General features: G+C 44.4%; 1 protein-coding gene across 1 annotated transcript in view; it reads right to left on the bottom strand.

Annotated features, from left to right (window-relative positions):
- LOC310774954 (tudor domain-containing protein 1-like) overlaps positions 1 to 10043 on the bottom strand; it is a gene marked incomplete at both ends in the record, with an annotated part of 66354 nt that extends 56311 nt beyond the window's left edge. Inside the window, 10 exons of the mRNA XM_083635044.1 lie at positions 816 to 986; positions 2383 to 2490; positions 3931 to 4107; positions 5769 to 5852; positions 5992 to 6160; positions 6418 to 6561; positions 6708 to 6890; positions 7011 to 7097; positions 7462 to 7580; positions 9899 to 10043. Coding sequence (XP_083491170.1) covers positions 816 to 986; positions 2383 to 2490; positions 3931 to 4107; positions 5769 to 5852; positions 5992 to 6160; positions 6418 to 6561; positions 6708 to 6890; positions 7011 to 7097; positions 7462 to 7580; positions 9899 to 10043 — 1387 coding nt within the window. The remainder of the gene's footprint in view (positions 1 to 815; positions 987 to 2382; positions 2491 to 3930; positions 4108 to 5768; positions 5853 to 5991; positions 6161 to 6417; positions 6562 to 6707; positions 6891 to 7010; positions 7098 to 7461; positions 7581 to 9898) is intronic.
- Between the last annotated feature and the right edge of the window lie 13476 nt (positions 10044 to 23519).

Below are 23519 nucleotides of genomic sequence, written 5' to 3'. Positions count from 1 at the left end.
TCCTCATCACTTTCTGATTCATTCTCACTCGCAAACGCCATTGCCGCCATTCTTTTTTGCCACGCCGTCTTCCCATACAGCTCCATCGGTTGCTCCGCCATCTCAACCAACCTCCACCCCCGTTGTCTGTCAGACAGTGGGAGTATCTTTCAACAGGGGTTTTAGAAGTTTTTCTTCTTCTGCCGTTTTATTCTTCTTCTGAACATGTAGGTATTTTGACGTTGACTAAAGAAACACTGCCGCCTAGTGGCCGCTTTTAGATAGGATTCCAAATTAGTGCTTACATCAAACGCAAATGCTACATAAAACAAATACAACAGGGGGAGGGGTTGGTGGGAGTATTAGGCTACTCCACACATGCGCTCTGTTTACAAACTTGTGTACAATAAAGATTTAAAGTGGGGGGAAATGCCTTTGCCCTGTCAAACAGCTGGAATACAGACATCTGAGAGGGAGGCGCACCCCACACTTTGAAAATCACTGCTCTAGAGTAAAACCTTTTTGTGTGGATTGCCTAGATCTTATTAAATAGTGGACATTTATTAATTCCCACATATTAGACACTATTTCTGATGGTAAAAATAGCGTAAAAAGAAGAATTCAGACATATTCAAAGGGAAAAAAACAGAATTTGGGATTTGTTGCTTTTTTCCCCCATTTTCGTACCGTGCCGTATTCGTACCGAACCGTGACCCCAAAACCGAGGTACGTACCGAACCGTGACTTTTGTGTACCGTGACACCCCTATACAGTACTGTCCAATACAACCGCTACCCATTGAAAGGACATTGAAAGGACAGTAATGGGGATATTACCTGCAAGAGCACAGGGGAAGGTCTGCATGGGCAGGGCCAGCAGAGGGCCACTGAGGGGCCGTAGGCGACTGAGCTCCACCTCCTCAGAGTTTCCAAAATCAATGTAGCCGACACAAACACGCTCCTCTGAGGAATAGGCCAGAACTTTAGCTCTGTACCACTGGTTGTCCTCTGGAAGAAATACACAGGTCATCAGCATAGATTCATGAAGCAGGTCTGCTGGAAGCCTCTAGTGCAGTGGTTCCCAACCAAGTAGTGTCGCCTGACATTTCCAATTTTATTTATTTTTTGCACCACAACACACGTTAAGAGGATTAGGGCCAGACGTGAAAAGTGTATTTGAGTTCTGCGTTTGAGTCAGAATTGTGAGTGACACAGCTCGGCTGCTGCGTGGCCTCGCCTGCTCGGCCTCGCCTGCTCTACTGGCATTGCTCAAGCATCACTGATGACATCACTCAGAATCCCTTTTATTGTTACAATATGCAAATTACATTAAAGAGGAATTTGTCTTAGTGTCTGAATGCAGTGTAGGTGTCATCTCAATGTTCAGAGATAAAGAAGTAAGAAAAATGACTAAAAGACAACAAAAGTTGTCGGCCCGAGCCTGTCGGGCTTGGTCGGGTCTCATCGGGCTCAGACTGAACCTCAGAATTCTAAGCTGTGTATGTGTATGTGTACTGTAAGCATGGCAGAGAAGGAGAATACAGAGAGTATCAATCTAGTTTACTGGAACGACAGTTTCCTTTTTCTTTTCTTGCACAGCCCGAGCCCGACCCGACCAATTATCATAAATTGTCAGCCCCGCCCAAGCCCGTCGGGCTGGGTCGGTTCCCGTTGAGCTCGGGCTGAAACGGAGAACTCTAGAGTGGGGTGAATTTCTCCCTCGCACCGGTGCTACGGTAAAAGCGGTGACCTCGGGCATGTTTGGCCGGAAAGGGAAACCAAATCATTATGGGGTTCATAGTTGAGTGTAACACCGGCCAGTATCTGCCATCAGAGATATTTATTCGGTTCAGGACCTGTGAAGATGACTTAATTTACAAAAATAAGTTTTTCTCATCTTTTTGGGGACAGACAGATGTTTTCAGTGAACACTACCTAGTGAACACTACCAGTGAACACTACCTACATTCAAGTGTCAATAACTAAAGAACGGATGAAGGTAGAATCAAACTTTTTTTCTTTGAAAGTAGATGATCACTTCTTTCTTTTAAGATATTCAGTGTTTACAAAAAGAATTCTGTGGGTCTTGGAAAATGAGTGAAAATGATCAGAAACCCTGACGCTGGCTGGCGACTTCTCCTTTGAAACTGGCAGGGAATGAGTTAATACAGCATTGATGCCTTTCATAAAGATTTGATATTCCCTAATATTACAGAGATATTTGCATGATTTAGATTCAATTGAAATGTCCCCCACAAATATATACGTAACAATAGACAGTTTAGCCAGTGACATTGTGTAACATATTCTCGACACAAGTAGTGGGTTACTGTGGTGTCTCTTACATGTCTGTTGCAGCGGGAGAAAGACACACAGCCATATGATATATCTAAATGTGTTGTACCCGAGAACTGAGCGCAGCAAACAGTGCCAGGTGCTGGTCTGAAGTTCTGGCTGGTTTGGACCTGACAGCAGTGCTCCCTCAACTTCTGCTGCAGCTCCTGGATCACACCTGCAAACCACAAGCTCTTCAAAATGTAGTCCTCAAGTCCAGTCAGGATCACAAATTAAACTGTGAGGTCGCTTTCACATATAAGCCGTTTGGTCCGCTTTAAACGCGCGCCAGAGTTCGTTTACTTGGATATTCCACCTCATATGGGGGTGGTGTGAAAGCTCAAATGAACTCTGGTGCGGAACAAACAAGTGAACTCTGGTCCGCTTGAAAACGAAGGTCTCGGTTCGCTTCCAAGTGAACCCTGGCGCGGTTCATTTGTGGTGTGAAAGCAAACCGAACTAAACACAATAGCAAATATAGGAAGCGCCAGTGCATGAGTAGAAGGCGGTAGGAGTCAAGTCAAGTCAAGTCAAGTTTATTTATATAGCCCTAATTCACAAGCATGTCTCAGAGGGCTTCACAGAAGGTATGTCTAGCTGATTCTAGCTAACACACAGTAACAAGAATATACAGAATAAAGATAACATTTGAACATTTGAAGAAAGCAGGAGAGTGGAGGACGGAGGGAGAGGGAGGAGGGAGGAGAGGGGGGAGGTGGGGAGAAAATAGGAAATGTGGAGAGGTGGGAGGGCGCAGGGGAAGGAGAGCAGTGGGAATGTGAGAGAGGGGAGAGGACAGAGAGGAGGAGAGAACAGAGAAGGAGAGGTGGAAGGGTACAGGGGAGGTAGAGTAGAGGTAGGGTCTAGGGTGGAGGGAGGGAGGGAGGAGAGGGGGGAGGTGGGGAGAAAATAGGAAATGTGGAGGATGAGAGAACAGGGGAGGAGAGATGAGGGTGCAGGGGAGGGAGAGCCAGGGTAGGGGTAGGGTCTAGGGTTGGGGGAGGGGAGGGAGTAGGATACGGGCCCGGATTAGGGCGAGGGTGGGGAGAAATGGGAAATGTGGAGGAGGAGAGAACAGAGAAGGAGCAGGGGAGGGAGAGCAGGGGGAATGTGAGAGGGAGGAGAGGGCAGAGAGGAGGAAGCAAAACAAACACTGCAGTGTACATGTGTGCACTGCTGCTCATATTGGGCATTCTTGTAAAATATTGATTTGATAGTAACACCAAAGTAAAACCAGAAATCCCAATATCGCAGGTGGTGTTGCTCCATATGGGTTGTGTTTCATGGATTCACTTGTGCTGTTCAGTCAGCCCCTCAGTCAGGCAAGAAGCCAGCGGAAGAGGAGAGATTTCCCTTCTCTATTCTGTCCAATAGACGAGTGACGGTTTCGACCACGTGACATTGTTCAGAAAGTTTGGTGCGCTTTACAAATTGCATGTGTGAAAGTGAACCAGACCAAATGAAAAATGCAACACAACTTCACCCCCCCCCATCGCACAGAGTCCACCAACTTATATGTGAAAGCAACCTTATATTAACTGCGCAAAAACAGTTATTATTAATATGATCCAATTTGAAGGTGCACGATGCGCTCCGGTTGAGAGGTTTAGCTACTCACTGGCATTCTCCACCTTCTGGCAGATGATGTCATGAGGTGACTGGAGGTGGGTGACCACCACAGAGAAGGAGTCACCCAGTGCCTGGGTCAGCGGCTCCGGTGGCTGGGCCCACGCATTGTTGTCCTTCCCATTGTTGAGGCGCTTGAAGTTTTCCAACGAGGCACTCTCCAAGGCATCTGCAAACATTTCCCAAATTCATTCCCTCACTATTATGAAAAAAAATGATGTGCCTCAAGAACAGTCATCCAAATTGCTCATCACCTCGTCACGTTGGCGTGTGAAGTGGGGCTGCATAATTAATCATGTATAATCACATTCACATAATGCAATTTTAATTTTCCACAATCGTAGAAGTCAAGGATACCCGTATCATGTGCATGTCATTTAGAACAAGTAATATCCTATCACGTGCTCCCATTAATGCTGCTTTAAGTGCACTGTAATCAATCACATCAAGAGGGCAGCATACACATCTGCCTTTCTGTGTGACTTGAGCATGTGAATAACTAGAACGACCGCACCGCCGATATATGCCTCCGACAACAAGGGAGCAGTCGACATCCAACTCTGTCCAGACTTTGAACTTTGAGCCAAATGTGAAGAAATTCCGTCAAGGTGTTACGGAGATATGGCGTTACCGAGCTTGAAAATGGCGTTCGCGAGGTCACCGTGACCTTGACCTTTGACCACCAAAATGTAATCAGTTCATCTTTGAGTCCAAGTGGACGTTTGAGGCAAATTAGATTAAATTCTGTCAAGGTGTTCCTGAGATATCACGCTAACGAGCATGAAACGAGCGGTCGTGATGTCACAGTAACCTTGAACTTTGACCACCGAAATCTAATCAGTTCATCCTTGAGTCCAAGTGGACTTGAGGCAAATTGGAAGAAATTCCGTCAAGGCGTTCTTAAGATATCACATTAACGAGCTTGAAAATGGCATTTGTGAGGTCACAGTGATCTTACACTTTGTCATTTGACTACCAAAGTCGAATCAGTTCATCCTTGAGTCCAAGTCGACGTTTGAGGCAAATTTGATTAAATTCCATCAAGGCGTTCCTCAGATATCGCGTTAACGAACATCGGAAGACCCGAATCCATAATGCTATGGCCGGTGGAGGCATAACAAAAACAGAGCTAACTAAGTAAATGCAGCATAGAATATATAGCATAGTAGCATATGCCAACTTTGTCTTAGACTTGTTGCTACACCTTAAAGTAATATGACCAACATTAAAGCTGCATTCAGCGATGTTTTTGTGTTAAATGGCTCTATATTCTGACAGCAATCACTGAAATAGTTTGTTTGGTCAGTGACTTGAAACCCCCAACCCCCCACTGTCTTCTTATCTCTCTCATGTACTCCTGCAGGCTGGGCAGACGTATCTCCACAAGCGTAACTCGTGGAGACTCGCAGATGGTGGCATTGGATTCGGGGTGAAAAAATACATATACCGTAGTCCGTTATTGCCATCGCGATTGGACCTTCCCTTTCTCAGAAAATTTCAACTTTTCTTTGATTGGATAAAAATTGGCGCCGACCTACAAACTATCCAATCAGAGAAAAGTTGACTTTTTCTTGGAAACGGAAGGTCAGATCGAGTTACGGTTGCTATTTATGGTTATGGCTCTATATTTCTGTCAGAATATAGAGCCATTTAACACTTATTTGAACACAAAAACATGGCTAAATGCAGCTTTAAGCAGAATGAACAAGATTATCTTCTTTTTTCACCCATAAGCATGCAGCCCTGGTGTGCAAACATTTGCTAATGTGACTATGTGATTAATGTGAGCATGTGATTAATATGAGCATGTTGCTTATGAAGTTGGCTCACTTATATCTTGCTCAGTCCGTTTCACATTGGTTGCTTCCTTGGCTGCATAACCGTGATCAATGAGGAATGTGCTCAGCTGCTTGCCTAAAAAAAAGAGGGAGGGTGGAGGAGGAGGAGGTGGGAAGTAGTAACAGTTAGTTGAATATTGAAATAGTTTTTCACGAAATCACCAACTTTTTCCACATTCACATGACGTACTGTAACCTGAGCCTGTATTACTTACCCATGGAGGAGAGCAGGATATCCACAGCATGGATGCGGCCGTGCTCCAGTATGTCCACCATACTAACTGTCACACTCTTGCCGACCAGCACCTGTCTCACCGCGATACAGCCCTCGCCTGACCACTTGTCACTCACCGGCACCACGCCAGCCACACAGCACTCCAGCGCCTGGAGGACATAGATGGAAGTGCTAGCTAGCGTCATTATGCCAGAAGCTACAGATTTTAAATGTTTAACTCACTGGTATTTGTTGAAGATGCATCGTGCTCGGAGCGTTATGGATTTTTATCAGTGTAAAAAAAAAAAAAAAAAATCACAGGACAAAATAATAATAATTTGACACCCTCAAAGTTCCCAATGGAAGCTTGAGGTAGACAGGAAAAAACCTCCACGCCATCATGTGAACGGTGTTAAGTGCAACTCACACAGGGAGGGACGAGCTGGATGTTGGCAGCCAGGGGCTTGATCCTCTCCATGGGGGCATCCTCCTCATTGCCAAAGTCAATGTAGAGGATGTTGGCGGTCTTCTGGTCAGCAGCAACTGATTGAACCAGACCTCGGTACCAGTTCTACACACAGAAAAGGGTAGAGAAAGAGACAGCCTGAGTGTAAGAGAGCAAAGCCAGCGAGTGACAGCCTGGCTGACTGAGCCAATGTGCATACTAGTAATAGACAGTATCTTGTCAGATGATTGCTGGCCATGGCCTCTGCTCACCAAATCACGGGAGAACTGAACGGCGCAGACCTCCTCCAGGTTTGGCGTGTATGCAGTCACTGAGGAGCAGCCACTGTAGGTCTTCTGCAGGTCCATGCTGATGCTCTGCAGTGTCTCCAACAGCTCAGGGCTCTCGACAAGAAGGAAGAACCTGCCAGGGCTGTGGAGCTCTACCACAGATGCCTGGGGGGGAGAACACACACAAAATATACACAACTATAACAAATAGACTTTGCTGGTTGATATTTCATTCCGAGATGAATTGAAACAGTTTAGAGTGGAAGTAAACTGGGCTCAGATTACCTGGATGTCTGTTCCTTTAGTGAATTTACTCATCTCCAAGTCCTTCAGATAGACCCTCTGGAGGCCGGACGCATCACTGTGGTTCACCTGCTACAGTAAAACACAGTTTGAGATACACATCTTTCATTTCAGAGTATATGAAACATACCTGAGCATATAAACTGATGTACGTACAAGCCAGGTGGTACAAATCTTGACAACACGGTACCAAGTACAGCCCTTGTACTTTTAACAGAGCTTGAAGCTTCTTTTTTTTTAAGGAAACCACCAGTCCCAAATAATGGCATTACCTTTGGCTCTAGCAGGCTTGTTCCGTCTCCCATCACTGGCGAAGCTGTGGTTTCCCTTTAGGTTAAGAGAAGTGTGTGAGTGCACTTTTTTGGTGATGGCACAAAATGAGGAATAATAAATGTAACAACAGAAAATCCCTGGTCTTCAGGACCGCACCAACTTCCTTGACAGGATCTGCAGCGGTGGGTGTGCACACGTGTCTGTGTGCATTCCAGTCTTCTTTCTGACACCCTACAGAGCAGTAGGACGTTTTCTTGCAGCGCACACATCGGAAATTCCCTGTCAGACAATACTGGTCATTTAGAAATTGCTTACAGAAACAAATGTAAATTTGAAAGTAATAAGAGGCACGCAAACCGATCCATTTCACAAATCAGTTTGGCCAACGACCAATGTTATCTCTGCTAATGAACTAGCGCGCTAGTGCTTTTTAGATAATTGGTGGGTGTGCTTTAGATTGGGGCAGAGCAACAGCAGATCTACAAATGCTCGCACGTCCAATCTCAACACAATCTAGTATCTCATTAGGGCTCATCCTGTCCATCACTCTCTCTCTCTCTCTCACACACACACACACACACACACACACACGAGTTCTTAGCACTTAATAATGAGCCAGAGTGAGGGAAACACATGCCATGGAGGGGGTTAATCAGTGAAATCACCTGGTCTAGTTCTGAATTATAATAAAAACCTGGACTTCACACTCCATGGCACATGCATGACTATCTTTGTGATGGCCAATCACACCATACGACGACTGATCTTTCCTGGACTGCAGGAGCCTTGAACATTCTGAAAAATGGGTTCCTGAAAATCGTTTTGTTGTTATTTTTAGGACGATAATGACATTTACCTTGCGTTCCACAGTAGTTGCAAAATTTGCCAGGGACTGGGAGTGGTGTAGGCATGGATCCCATCAACTGAGAAGATGACAGAATAAAACTTGATACAAACGTGGCACCGAAGAGAGAGACTTTCTGAGGAGAACTGAGGAGGACATAGTGATTGATTTTGTCAAATTTAAAGCATTGTAAACATAAGTTTGATACATACTAAAGATGTATCCTTGCCGATCAACGAATGTGCATCACCTGCAAAGAAGAAAATATATTTATTTCCGGTCAAATTATGTCACTTAAAAAATGTAACGCCTTAGTGTATAAATGTGTTTTTTTTTTTTTTTTGGTTTTTGTGTTCTTTCTTTCTACAGGTCTGGTGGGGTGGGGTGGGGTGTTCAGGGGATTTGATACAGTTTGATATAAATGTTTGTATTACGAAATGGAAAACCTTGAATAAAAAAGAACCTTGGTTTAAAAAATTTTTATGTCACTTAGTAGTTGACAGGTGGCTGGTGGAGCAGATTATCTGGGAGTTCACTTCAAGGTCCAGCATATCTCCATAGTGTCATTCCTCCCCACAAATAGGTTAGATGATGCTTTGGCGCAGACTTATGACAACAAAAACATGCACCAGTGCACACTGGCCATCAAGGCCATTACCATCCACTGATTCTTTAAAAGGGATGCGGCAACATTTTGGGAGATTCTATTAATTGCCATATTCCTGATACAGTGCACTCCTCTTATAGTGATCACCTTGGGACGGGGGACAAATTGATCACTATAAGCGGATGATCATTATAACAGATGTTTCTCTTCTTCTTTATTTCTCATGCAGATTACCATCTAATAGACTACATGCACAACTCCTTTACTTCCTGAAATTAGTCCAGCTTCTTTATTTCCTGTCCTACACTATTGGATGAACTGATTAATCAGGTGTGCCTTGATCATTGTTGTGACTGCAGCACACCTGACATTAATCACTTCATCCAATAGTGATGACAGGAAATAAAGAAGCTGGACTAATTTCAGGAAGTAGTGGAGTTGTGCATGTAGCCCGTTGACATTTGTATATGTATTACATGAATACAGTACATATACAGTTAAGGAATGTTATTGACTTTACCAATTAACTGACATGGAAATTATCCTACCCGCCCCCCTATTATATGTCACTTTAAAGGACTGATTGTTTTCTGTTTGCTCCATCTTCTGCTATTGATTTCATTGCTGTGCTGCATAGCACTAAGTCACATTACTTATTTTGTAATATGCTTACTCACAATGGCTATTCAAATTAATCTTGATCTTTAAGTTTAATCATCCCAGACAAACATATTGAGGTTTGGGCATTGCAGTGGTGAAATTGCATTGCTGTATCTAACGTTCCGCTTGTGGTTTCTTCTCACGTTGATTAGTGACCAAGTCCACCTGAGACACATTTACACTCGGGAGTCGACAGGTGTAAAACGTTATTAGTTCGTTCAACTCTGGTTCACCAAAATACATTAAAAAAAAAGCAGTGACAGACAGGCCATTATGACACTTGTGTGTGTGCAGGCCAAACTGACTAAACACTAAGTGTATCCTACAGACATGTCAAGACGCAAGAGTCGACTGAATTATGTCGGACCGAAATAACGTTACATATTAAATCGTTATCCTTAACTGTTTGGAGTTGCGTTCGTATAAATTGACAACATTAACAGAGAAGCATGTTCGATAAAGGAGGCATTGAAGCAGGTACGTTACCATGTGCCGAGTTAGCTACCGGAGTCGGCAGCAGTGCTGGGCGTGGGCCCCCAAAGCGTGCCGGGGGAGCCATGCGGACAGGCACACCGCCTACCACGGGCCCGGGCATGGAGGAAGGCCTCAGAGGCGGGTTGGGTCGAACCATGGATGGGGAAAATGAACGATTCATGGCGGACGGTGGACGCTGATAAGACCGCTAAAATGACAAGAGATGTTAACGATACCAGCAGTAGCTAGCTAACCTACGTCAATGTTATGCTAGCCATTAGCTAATAACGCTACAAAATTAGCATCCTCCTGCTGATGTTGGCTAAATAAAGGCAGAATTAAGAGAGCAAATTCAAATAAACTATGGGTCGCAACGAAAATACAACCAAATACAGATAAAACTACTTTAAAATAATAACAATATTGACATTTTATGTATTCTTATTCTAGCTAATTGTACAGTATAGCAATTTTTTTACCATGATTTTTTTACCTGTGCATGTGTTGTTGGCGTCGAGGTTATGATTTGCGCGTGCGCATTGCAATAGGTTGTCAAAGGTCAAAGCAGAGCCATTGCGCAAGGGCGCGTCTAGGGGGCAGCAGAGGGTCGCAAAAGTTGCAAACCGAAAACATGACGAGGAAGGGAAGAACTAAGGCAAACATAAATGCAACACATGAAGATAATGTTTTAGCCAACATTATTTTATATGCATACAGTAGTGATGCTTGAAAACAGTGTGGATAATGGTTTGTTCAACCTGGACCTTGTGTTCTAAATGTATCAATTAATTCCCACGTAATTCACTACTAGAGCTTTCTCCTGTTGAACCTCTACAAGCAAACAGTACAAACACAACAGTTGAATAAAAAAGTGAACATTTCCTTTCAATACAACAACACCCATACAGCAGTGGGACCTGCCTAAATGCCATGCTCAGTGGCACCCTGGCTCGGGTCTGTGCCCCACCTTACTGCCCGCAGCTCTTTGGTGGCCAAAGAGCACTTGTGTTGTGCTGCCATGACCAGCCAGGCGCAGTCCCACCTCCACACCGACGTCCAGCTACTCACTGCTCACAACAACAAGTACACCTCCACATTTCCCATTTTCTCCCCACCCTCGCCCTAATCCGGGCCCGTATCCTACTCCCTCCCTCCACCCTAGACCCTACCTCTACTCTACCTCCCCTGTACCCTCCCACCTCTCCTTCTCTGTTCTCTCCTCCTCTCTGCCCTCTCCTCCCTCTCACATTCCCCCTGCTCTCCCTCCCCTGCACCCTCTCCTTCTCTGTTCTCTCCTCCTCCACATTTCCCATTTCTCCCCACCCTCGCCCTAATCCGGGCCCGTATCCTACTCCCTCCCCTCCCCCAACCCTAGACCCTACCCCTACCCTGGCTCTCCCTCCCCTGCACCCTCATCTCTCCTCCTCTGTTCTCTCCTCCTCCACATTTCCTATTTTCTCCCCACCTCCCCCCTCTCCTCCCTCCTCCCTCTCCCTCCCTCCTCCACTCTCCTGCTTTCTTCAAATGTTCAAATGTTATCTTTATTCTGTATATTCTTGTTACTGTGTGTTAGCTAGAATCAGCTAGACATACTTTCTGTGAAGCCCTCTGAGACATGCTTGTGAATTAGGGCTATATAAATAAACTTGACTTGACTTGACTTGACTATCTGCTCAGATGTGAAGGGTCAGGGCAAACAAGACATTTTTCTCATCAATAAATGAGTGCTGTATGTCATGATCTTGTACAAAGAAGACGAGAGCGAGCGCTTTTGTAGGAGTAAACTCTATTCTCCAAATAAAAAAGCTGAGTGAACAGAGACTTAGTGGGTACGGCGGCGCAGTCGGTAGCGCTGTCGCCTCACAGCTAGAAGGTCCTGAGTTCGATTCTCGCCTGGGACGCTGTGGGCGCTGGAGTTGTGTTCCCCCCCATATCTTCAGTGCCTACTGCCCAGGTGGGCTATCTCGTCGAAAGGGCCTTTCTGTGTGGAGTTTGCATGTTCTCCCCGTGCTCCCCAGGGGGTTCCTCCGTACATAACCCCCCCCCCCCCCCCACTAAAAACATGCAGAAGATCGTCATCGTCATCCGACCAGTGACGACAACATCCGAAGTTGGTCCCCGGGCGCTGGAAAGAAAAAGTGACCACTGCTCCTGGCCTGCCCACCGGAGGAAAAGACAAGCCTGGATGGGTCAAATGCAGAGGACAAATTTCACCGGCCACCTCAGCATGAGTGTGTGTTTGTGGCCGCATGCATGTGTTGGGTGTGTTCGTGTGACAATAAAAGACGGGCTTGTCCGTCTACTAACTAACTAACTAACTAACTACCCTCAACTACATCCTCGGGAATGTATTGATGCTGTTGGGTGAAAACCTTGACTTTCCAAGAAGGCAGCTTTTCAGGGATTGATTTTAAAAAATGCTTTATTTTTCAGGAAGACAATGCCGGTTTTGAAATTATACAATGGGGATGAAAGTTTTTATAAGCCTTCAATTGCCTCCATGCTCACAGAGAACCAGGTCATATTTCGGTTAAAGTAACATCATGAGCATTGATACAAAAAACTGGACTTCCAAGGTGTTCAAGTTGCACGAGCCAACATTCTCCGTTGGGTAGAGGTCAGTAACCTGATGCTGCCAGATGGTTTGTTTCACATGTGCGAATCCAGCTACCCCACAAGGTTAAGAGGTCAGAGCTAACTATCCGACTGCTGGAATGGGACACAATTGCACTGCAGTATTATTGTATTGTGTGTTTTCTTTGGCCTTTTTAGTAATGTTGTTTGTTCTCAAGTCTCTATTGAAAAGGAAATCTTGGATGGAGGGTCTGAGGAGACACAGTGAAAAGGGAGGGTGAGGATGGGCAGATGACTGTCTGTGCTTTCTGTCCCCTCTCGCCCACTGAGCGGCTGGCTGGATGCATCATGATGAGGGAGACAGACTGAAAGAGAGGGAGGTGATCGATGAGTGGATTCCCTGCTGCAACGCACACGACTAGAGCACTGAGCAGATAAGGTAGGGGAAGGGGACTAGGTGTCGTTTAACAACATAATGCTGTATATTGTGGACATCAAAAGTCAACACTCCCTTTCAAATTATACAGTTTTCATACAGTTTTTGTCTTCTCCAAAGACAAATGGAAGAAAATCCCTAAATCCAGATATTAGTTACAGTACAAACTTTTCCAAATGGACTTACTGCTGGTATCAAATAAAATGTGCTTTTTACTAAGTATTAAGTGGAGGGTGTATCACAATACTCTCCCACCAAAATATTGCGATATACGATACTGTGGTGGTGGTGGGGGGCGGGGTAATTGGTCGTTTCACAATATTCAATACCGCAAAAACATAAAGATCACTCTGCCAAGGTGAACTACGTTTCAATATAACTGTCTGAAGAGACTAGAGGAGGATGATACCCTTGTGTAAATATGGACTGGGATTTGAAAGTTTAAATTGCAAGAGTTACCTACCTTTGTCCAGAGGGGGTCAGTCATGTGCCTCTCCCTCTCCCCACTTTCTTCAACATGAGTCAGGAATCTCTCCTTCTCTCCCAGGTTCCTGCACAGGTCTGCATAGTCATTTTATGGATAGAGAAGTTGGTATGTTTCCAGGTCTTGATCAGTTTGTTAATGATGAAATATGAAATGCATGTTGGCCATTGCACAATGCTCAGAGTTCCATTGATTGCTTCAGTGTCAAGGATGACATCCCATTCCTGCTATGTAGAAGTAGCTGTTTGTGCAGCACGTGTTTTTATTCTAATGTGTTGTAATACCTACCTGCCATGAAAACTGTCTAGCAGAAATTATGCTTCATGAATTTAAAGGAATTAAACTGAATTTCACCGAAAAGGAGTTTCCTCATGGGGACAATCAAGTACCTATGACCATGAATAGCAACATACCTTTTCCTCATATTTCTGCTACTGCTTCTTATTCCATCCTGTAATCTTACTACTTCTTATTTAAACTATAAACACCATAATAATAATAATAATACTAATAATAATAGCTAATAAATAAAGGAATAAAATAAAGGTGGAAAAACTCATGTTTGCATTTTGAAAGGTATTTCCACAAATATTCAATCACCTTTTGTCTTTAATTGAGAAAGTCTTTAGAATCCAATCAATTATTAACTGTTGGTCTAAGATGAACTCACATATTGAAAATAATGTCAAATGGACAAAGCAATTTATTGCTTTAAAAGTGATTAAAATCTCAATCTAAATCCAAGTAGATGCCAGTGTGAGGCAGCACAGTGGATCTAATGGCTGGCCAGTGAACCATCGGCTGCCTACCTTGAGCCCACCATGGCGCACACACCGCACGCATCAATCCTGCCTGCGGGCGGCGCTCATTCACCTTGTCCTTGTATTAGTAGTACTCTCTCGGGCAGCTCCCAGACTCTGGAACGCCCTCCCCCAAGAAATCAGAACATCAGAGTCCCTCACAGTCTTCCACTCCCGCCTCAAAACCCATCTCTTTTCCACCGCCTTCTCTTAGTCCCTCTGCTCCCTCCCCCCATCCTTGCTTGTGTGCTGTCTCTGTCTACTGTCTTGTCCCACCACTATCGCCCCCCCCCCCACATAGTACTCAGTGTTTAGTGTAATCTCTGTCGTTATATGTTCACTAACGTCTCCCCCCGCCCCCCCAGTGTTTAGTTTTGTTTAGCCTACTGTAAAGCGTCTTTGAGCCCTGGAAAAGCGCTATATAAGTCCCATCTATTATTATTATTTTATTATTTACTATGTCACTATTATCACCCTTCCACTTGTTCCCAGCCAGGGAGAAATCAGCTCCAGCATGTCACAGGGCCGCTGCTGGCCATTTGGGTGCCCTAAGCGTAATTGTTTTGTGGTGCCCCCCCCCCCCCCGCAAAACTTTCAATAACTGTCAAACGAAAGACTGCAAAATCATTAATTATGAACGATACTAGTGTATCTCACATTACATTACATGTGGCAAACAAACAATTGTTAGAATTACTGTACATGTCAGCAAACAAGCGATTGTTAAACTGTACATGCAAGCAGGGGCGGACTGGGATCATAATTCAGGCCGGGCATTAGATACCAAGCAGGCCAGGCCGATACGGGCCGACGTGCGTGCCGGCGTCCGAAGGGCGGCGGCGAAAAATTTGGGCTGTTTGAAGCCCAATTTGGGCCGTTTGAAGCCCAATTTGGGCCGTTTGAAGCCAGATTTGGGCTGTTTGAAGCCAGATTTGGGCCGTTTGAAGCCCGATTTGGGTCGTTTGAAGCCCGATTTGGGCCAGTTGAAGCCAGATTTGGGCCGGTTGAAGCCCGATTTGGGTCGTTTGAAGCCAGATTTGGGCCAGTTGAAGCCAGATTTGGGCCGGTTGAAGCCAGATTTGGGCCGTTTGAAGCCCAATTTGGGCCGTTAGAAGCCCGATTTGGGCTGTTTGAAGCCAGATTTGGACCGTTTGAAGCCCGATTTGGGTCGTAAGCCAGATTTGGGCCAGTTGAAGCCAGATTTGGGCCGGTTGAAGCCAGATTTGGGCCGTTTGAAGCCCAATTTGGGCCGAGTCCAATTTTACAATGAGATGCACCCACTTTAACCCTGAATAAAGTAATAAAACCACTAGTAAACCAGTAGGCGGCGCCTGGCCTGCTGTTCAGTGAGTGGCCTGACTGAGGGCACAAAAAAAAAAAAAAAAAAAAAAAAAAAATTTTTTTTTGGTGCCCTCAGTCACATGATGCCCTACGCAGTCTGCGTACTCTGCGTAATGGGGTGCGGCGGGCCTAGACCACCTGCCATATTCTTTCAGCTAGAGCAATGTCTGTCCCAAGCTAGAGGTTCAAGCTAGAAAACCAATTATTTTTAGGAAGTATAATTTGATAATTCTTCCTGGCATAAATATCAAAATTCAAAATAACAACCTCTATTTATTGTAGGTATATCATGTCACTGATGAACACAGAAGCAGTGGCGCCGTAACGAGTTTATTCAAATATCAGATTAAGACGAGATGAAAAAAGTTGTGCTATGAGAACAATCTAACTGTGTTAGTTTTGCTAAGAAGTTTTGATGGAGAAAAATTAGTTAAAACATTGTTAATTTACCCTTTTACCGAAATCATGTTGTAGCAGCACGCTGAGCTGCATGCAGCCTTGTCAGTCTGCTTGTCACGCACCAGGAGCTTGTCAAGTAATCATCGTCCCATTGGCTCACGTGAGCGGCCAATCCCGGCGCTTGACTGCTGCGTAGGCGGGCACAGGGCGTGGTTATTGCCTATCCTATGTGGGGTTAGAAATCACGCGTCACTTCCACGGCGGCAGCCATGTTGACGAGTGAAAAGAACTACAAAGACCATGTACCCACTACTTGCCCAGACGAGCCTGAGCCCCCGCCGGCGTTAACCGAAAGGTTGGTGGTTCAAGCCCACCCAGGGACGTGAGTTTTACATACCTACTGCCACTGATAGGCATTTACTACCTTTCACCTACAGTGTCATTTACAGGCAACTGCTAGAACCGATTACAATAAAAAAGTGCCCATTTCACAGTGTTATGACCCTGGCCTAGGGGAACCAAGAGGCATAACAAAAGACAAGGGAAACGTCGGTGTAACTTCAAAAGATAATATATTTATTTATTAACCCAAACCAAACCAAACTAAATAAACCATGACATGTCAGAATCAGTAAAGTCAGTGGTGTAAGGCATGTGTGGATGAGTGTAGTGTGTGAAGGGTGTTGCATGGATAAACCAAAATGTTGAGATGAGTGCAGGGTGGGGAGAAGAAAGGAATGAAATCAAATCTACAGCCTCAGCCAGGAGGGCAGAGTTTTAAAGCTGGAGTGAGCACCAGGCAGGCCCAGGTGCACTCCAATTAGCTGATCAGCCAATCTGCCCTCCCAGAGTCCTGAGAGCAAAACAGAAGACAAGATAAGAATCAAAGCATATAAACAAACTACATAAAGCAAAGGGAAGGTGCAGTGGGAATGTGAAACATAAATAATAAACAGGGGACTGTCACAAGTGTAGTTGGGTTAACTATGTTATGTGACCGTACTCATAAGTATGCACTCATGTTTATGCTGTGATACATAGTTGTAACTATTGTTATTGTTTTTATTTCCATGTTATCTTTTAGATGAGCACTAAACCTAAGAGCCACAAGGCCATGGGAGCCGGGGAGTGGATGCAGAGGCTGAGGGCTTTTGCCAGCTCTGGGCTTTGGCCTTCTGGCAATAGACCAGCCCCAAGGCAGGGAAAGTGGTTTGCAGTCTATCAGAAGGTAAAGTATAACAAAATATGTACCTATTACTTATTACGGTCATTAGTATGCAGGTCACTTGATGAAATGAATGAATGAATGAATGAATGGCAATACGATGGTGCAGATAATATCAACCAGACAATGGACTGTACACTGGGTGACTCCAGGCTAAATAACAATTCTGATCGTTTCAGATTCTGCACTGCCCCATGCAGGCCCGTGGACAGACCGCCCTCTTTGGAGGGTCCACGGACTGTAATTGTGGATTCCACGCTGTTAAGGTGATCTATTTAAAAATTACATCTCATAATTGTTAATCTTACATTGCATGTCTGTTACATCACATGTCGTAATGGTGTTGTTTTAGCAGCCTGCCACTCAGTCTCCTGGTGCAGCCCTGCAGTCCGTGGCCTCAGACTCGTCTCGGCCCCTGCTGCGACTGCTGCAGCCCCGCAGTCCGTGGCCTCAGACTCGGCCCCTGGTGCGACTACTGCAGCCCCGCAGTCTTTCCTGCGGCTCTCTCCAAGTTTGTCAATGGTGAATATGTTCTTAGTAACTAATTAATGTTTTGTATGAATCATTTTGTATGTGTTGAATTGTAAAATTAACTCTCTGTTTCTCCTTTCAGTTCACTAAATCACGCTTTGGTGGGTCACACTCTGCCTTGCTGAAGCCCAATTTAGTGGCTAGGAGGAGCCCCAGCCCTTCTCCTCCTCCATCCTTTGTGAGGACCCCCAGCCCTTCTCCTCCTCCACCCTTTGTGAGGATCCCCAGCCCTTCTCCTCCTCCATCCTCTGTGAGGATCCCCAGCCCTTCTCCTCCTCCACCCTTTGTGAGGATCCCCAGCCCTTCTCCTCCTCCACCCTTTGTGAGGATCCCCAGCCCTTCTCCTCCTCCACCCTTTGTGAGGACCCCCAGTCCTTCTCCTCCTCCATCCTTTGTGAGGACCCCCAGTCCTTCTCCTCCTCCTCCATCCTTTGTGAGGACCCCCAGTCCTTCTCCTTCTCCATCCTCTGCGAGGACCCCCAGCTCTGCTGCAGACACCAGCCTGGCAGTAGCCTCTGTGAGTACAGCGTCTATTCACTGGTCTGGCTCTGTTGTAAGTCATCTTTAGTGTAGCCATTATTTATGCAGTAAACCAATTCTTTTTTGTTGTTATCGTCTTCCATTCATCAGCGAGCCACTGCTGTGGCTACAGCTCCATTCTGGTTGCAGAGTGAGATGAGCAAGAACATCCCTGTGCAGGACCAGAGGTGGATTTCTAGCACGCTCTTTCACTCCGGCAAACTGCGGCCAGATCTGAAGCTCTGGTACGAGCCCCCTGTTCCAGCCCTCATCTACCACCAGCTGCCGACACCTGACCGTTTCTTTACCCATCGGCTGATGGTGTGGATGCCTTACCACCTGTAGAAGGTGAGGGTGTCCTGCCCAGCTTGTGGGAAGCAGCTGACGGGCTATGGTGTCCACAAGAGGGCTCGGAGGGTCCTGGACATCAACAGGTATTACCTGATGTAGTGAAAAAAACTGGTGTTCGCTTTTTAATGTTTATTTAATAAAGTATGAATATTTCCCTTTTTGCTCCAGTTATTACCTGATGGTGACAGAGACACTCAGGTGCACTGTGTGTTCTCTGAACTATCTGTCCACCAGCCAGACTGTCCGGGACCAGCTGGACCTGCCGCACCAGAAGTTGTTCCGGCTGATCCTGACCCAAAAGTGAGTAAAGCAGTTTTGAAAAGATGGTGATTGTGAAGACTTAAACCACTGAAATTACTCTCCAATGAACATGTAACTAATCACTGCAACAATGTGCATTTCAGGGATGCTTGTGACATCCGTGTCATCCGGCTGCTTTTTAGTCAGCCAAATTAATTTAAAGATGACAAGGCTGAATAATCTAAATCGCACACCTGCTTAAAAGTGTATGCACATTAAAGTGTGGGCATGTAATGTTATGTTGTAGGCTAAATGTTCACAATGGATAATTGCCATAGGTTGATTAGGAGATTGGGCTATTTAACAGTGGAAAATGAATGTTGGAAATCAAATCACATGACCGCATCATTCTTTTAATGTAAAAACACAACACAATCACACAGGCCATCGCACCTGAACAGATGTTGTGAACAAATAAACAGATGGCACTACAGCATGCATTATTAAACAAATGTACAGAAGAGAAGCTGTTCAGGTTTGAACATCTATTATTGCACTTTGAGAGACTATCATCACACAACAAATTACAAATGTGCTTGATTTTTCTTCTACTGTATATTGAAAGGGAAACAAAGAAATCCTAATTATAAACAAATAACTGGCCTGTTTTAAAGTCTTTTGAGCCCTTCACACTACAGTAATCTTTGAATGAGCACAAATTCACTCATACAAATGTAACTTTTGTAAAAATAAAAAAAAACAAAACTTAAAAGCCCTAAACAGGAATGCAGGATCAGAACTAAGGAGATAAAACTATTAAGAGCTGGGTGGCAACACCTCGAGGGCACATTCCCAGTGAACTTGGCTGAGGTCAAAATAAGGCGTCGAAAAAAGAAGATTGCCATGATGGGTTTTAACAATGGAAGGCTGTTGCATTTGCCTTCATTTCCTTGATGACAGAAAGTTGCATCTGAATCAACTGTTCCAGCTGATCAATCTGTGAAAGAAAAGGAAAAAACAAATGTTATCCTTTCATCGCCTCTGGGTTTCAGGTTTTCTGACAAATATTTAAAATAACTAGAAAATCACACGCGCACTCATTTGTAGTTAATAAACTAATAAACCAGGACTTTGACCATTGGTCAGCCGGCGTATGGTGCGGTGGGGCAATGAGGCTTTATTACTGGGCAGCCAATCTTAGAATAATACAATCCTGGCTACAGTTTGACTCATACCACTCCTCGCCCAGAGACATGTACTGTTAGTTAGAGAATTTTAGCAAAATGCTTGGACCATCTGTGAAAAAATTTACTACCAATAGCTTTCTTCACCAATGTGTTCTTATAGGTGTCTAGAATCACCTCTCAATTAGTGCAAACCCAAATCCTCGTGGAAAATCCTGGTGATTATACACTCTGCTTTACATAACAATAACCAATATACCAATATCATATGGTCAGGGAGACATTTTTACTCAAAAATAATGTTTGGAATGGATTCAGCACCCCTGAAAACCCCTAGTTAGACACCCCACAAGTTCATTTTAGACTTTTAATTTTTATCATATTTTTCACCCAAGCCCTCGGGGCACCTTAAAGGGGGACTAACCCCCCAAATATGTATCAGAACAGTGATTTGAAAATACCTATGGAAAAAACCAAGAAATGACATATACTCTTGTCTATACTAGACTCTTTGGCTGTGTTCAAGTCAAGATTTCTTTTCGGAAATCGACGCCATCACAGTTTGCCTACCGCCTCAAAAATAATTTATTTGAGAGGGGCAATATCTTTATAAATATCAACAACTAGCCAACGCTGTTGTTGATATCCACAAGGTTTATTGTGGATATCACAATAGGGACGTACAGCGTCAAACCGGAACAGGAAACGCGTATGATGACGATGATGTAATAATAATAATAATAATAATAATAATAATAGTAACAGTAACAACAACAATAATAATAATAATTATAATTAGGCTATAATAATTATAATAAAAATTATAGCTGCTGCGCAGCAATGGATCGTGGCCGGGCACTGACAGAGATTTTTTGCAAGTCCAAGTCAAGTCTCAAGTCTTTGAGCTAGAGTCCAAGTCAAGTCTCAACAAGTCTTTTAGCTTTAGTCCAAGTCACGCCTCAAGTTTAGTCACAAGTCCAAGTCAAGTCTCAAGTCTCTTATGGATGAGCTTTCTATCGTTATGCTGCATGCAATCCAGTCTGCTTAGAACACTGCCCGTTCATGACAGGGCTGGGGCAGAAGTAAGGCAGCAGGTTAAGTATGTGGCAGTTGAACATAGAAGCGGAGAGAGAGAGTAGGGACAGTGGAGCTAGTGGGCAGAGAGATAGACTGAACAATTGCTTATTTATACTTTGGCATGTATGACATCACAGCAACAACTATGACATCACCCACCCAGTCTGCTCAGCCAGGATGACATCATCACTGATGACATCATTGCTCAAGTAACATTACATCATTAGGTAATTAGGGCAATTACGATGCTCTTTAGGCTATAGGCCTACATGAGGGCAGAATTAAAAATTTTTTTATTACTGTGTGCCTACATAAAAAGTTTGAGGATGAGTTAATGCATGAGCAGGACAGGTGTGGCTTATTATTAATATGAAAATGTTACTGCGAGACAACATTTCATCTCTGATCTCTTGGGTTTTCATAATGAGCTGTTCTCCATCTGTTGCTGCTGCAGCTTGTTTCTTCAGGTGGTGGTGAACCTGCTGCTGGGACATCATACTGATGAGAAAGAAGCCTTAGCTGAGGCCCATTAGCCACGGATAGCTTTATAGTCTCTGACCTAATTAACCTAGCATGGACAACAATTTCATCTTTTCTGGTGGCAGTTGTACTTATTTGTAACCCTTTCTTGTGGCTGTATGGTTTTCTGTCCCTGATGATGTGACAGAGTTGCTTCTCTTGCAGAAAAGAGAGGCCAGGCTGGGCTAAACCATTCTGAACTGGGCCATAGGGGGGCACAGATGTCAAACACTTGGCACTAGTCCATTATTTTCCACACACCAGAAAGGCCGCGGCCCCCGCCACCACGGGGGACAGTGTTGTTTACATACCAGGTGTTAGAACTTGTGTATATTTTTAGGCACAGAGATATGTGATAATTTCACTGTATAAATGGTTGTTTATTTTGAAGGACATTTGTTTAAATCAACACAACAGAAACACTATTTTAGCAAATATTTATCCAGCAGCTATTGCCTCTTGGAACCTTCTAAATGTTTCACCCCTATGTTGCACCCGTGCTAGACAGGCTCAGTCAGCCATGTGCTTTATCATCAAAACTAGGGATGCGCAATATATCGGTAAATAATATCGGTATCGGCAGATGTTAGTCATTTTTTAGCATATCGGCACCGGCCCGATGTGCAATGTTAATATCGGTTATCGGTATGAGCCAAAATTTCCACATTGCAAGGAAACATTGCGGTAAATCTATGATTTCTGGGCTTTTCCAAATGTTTTGGAAATAAAGAAAGACATACATTTTTCAAATTAACAGTGTCTAATCGGGGGGTACGGTGGTGCAGTGGTAAGCGCCGTCGCCTCACAGCTCGAAGGTCCTGGGTTCGATTCCCACCTGGGACGCTGTGAACGCTGAAGGAATGCGTGCCCGTCCGGATGTCGTCAAAAGGGCCTCTCTGTGTGGAGTTTGCATGTTCTCCCCGTCCCCTCCCGGGGGTTTTCCTTCATATAGGAACCCCCTTCACCAAAAACATGCAATATCCTAGTTGCTGATGTGGTGCCTCCTCTGGTCGTTAAGGGCGCCTGTTCAGAGGGAGGGGAACTCGTTGGAATAGCGTGATCCTCCCACGTGCTATGTCCTACCGGTGAAGCTTCCCCTGTCAGGTGAAAAGAAGCAGCTGGCTAACTGCCCATGTCTCGGAGGAAGCATGGAGCCAGTTTTTGGCTCTCCCCAGATCGGCAGAGGGTGGAGCAGCAACCAGGATAAGCTGGGTCACCTCATTAGTGTATGTATGGGCTGTGCGATATCCCCTTACTATACTCACACTTGTGATGTACTGCGCTCATATTTAAAGCCTGGCTGATAGTCAGCAAAAACAGAGTTAAGAAGAAGACATTGATTAATGGGAAAGGATACCAGAGCCCCGCCCGGGACGTCCTCTGTTGCACTGTGCCAACCTAGTTAGCATAGCATAGCATCGGAATAGACTGCTGTAGGCAGTGTTGGGGGTAACTGATTACAAAGGTAACACATGACATGTAATCTATTACTTTTAGCAGTAACTCAGTAATGTAACTTATTACTTATAGGATTTCAGTAATATTATACCAGTTACTTTGTCAAGTAACTCAAGTTACAAATTTAGTTACATTTTTAAAAATCAAAGCACATTTAAATAAAGATAGAATCTTTTCCTAATCAAACTGTCTGTTTTCATGCAAATAACCACTATAGATGACAACAACAAAGGAAAAGAAGAACATTTAGAATTTTGGATTGTTTACACTGACTTCAAGGCGGTTTGAAATTATTTTTCGGGATGGTTCCCGGCGCAGCGATGTCATTCTGCTGCTGCTGTTGTTTTGGTGAAAGTAATGCAAAAGTAGTGTAATAAGTAACGAGTTACTCTACACAGACAGAAACATTGTAAAGTAACGTATTACTTTTAAATTAAAGTAACTAGTAATATGTAGTGTATTACATTTTGAAAGTAACTTGCCCAACACTGGTGT

Source organism: Poromitra crassiceps (genome assembly GCF_964638095.1).
Source record: "Poromitra crassiceps genome assembly, chromosome: 4".
NCBI lineage: Eukaryota > Metazoa > Chordata > Actinopteri > Beryciformes > Melamphaidae > Poromitra > Poromitra crassiceps.
This window is presented reverse-complemented; position numbering and strand designations above follow the sequence as displayed.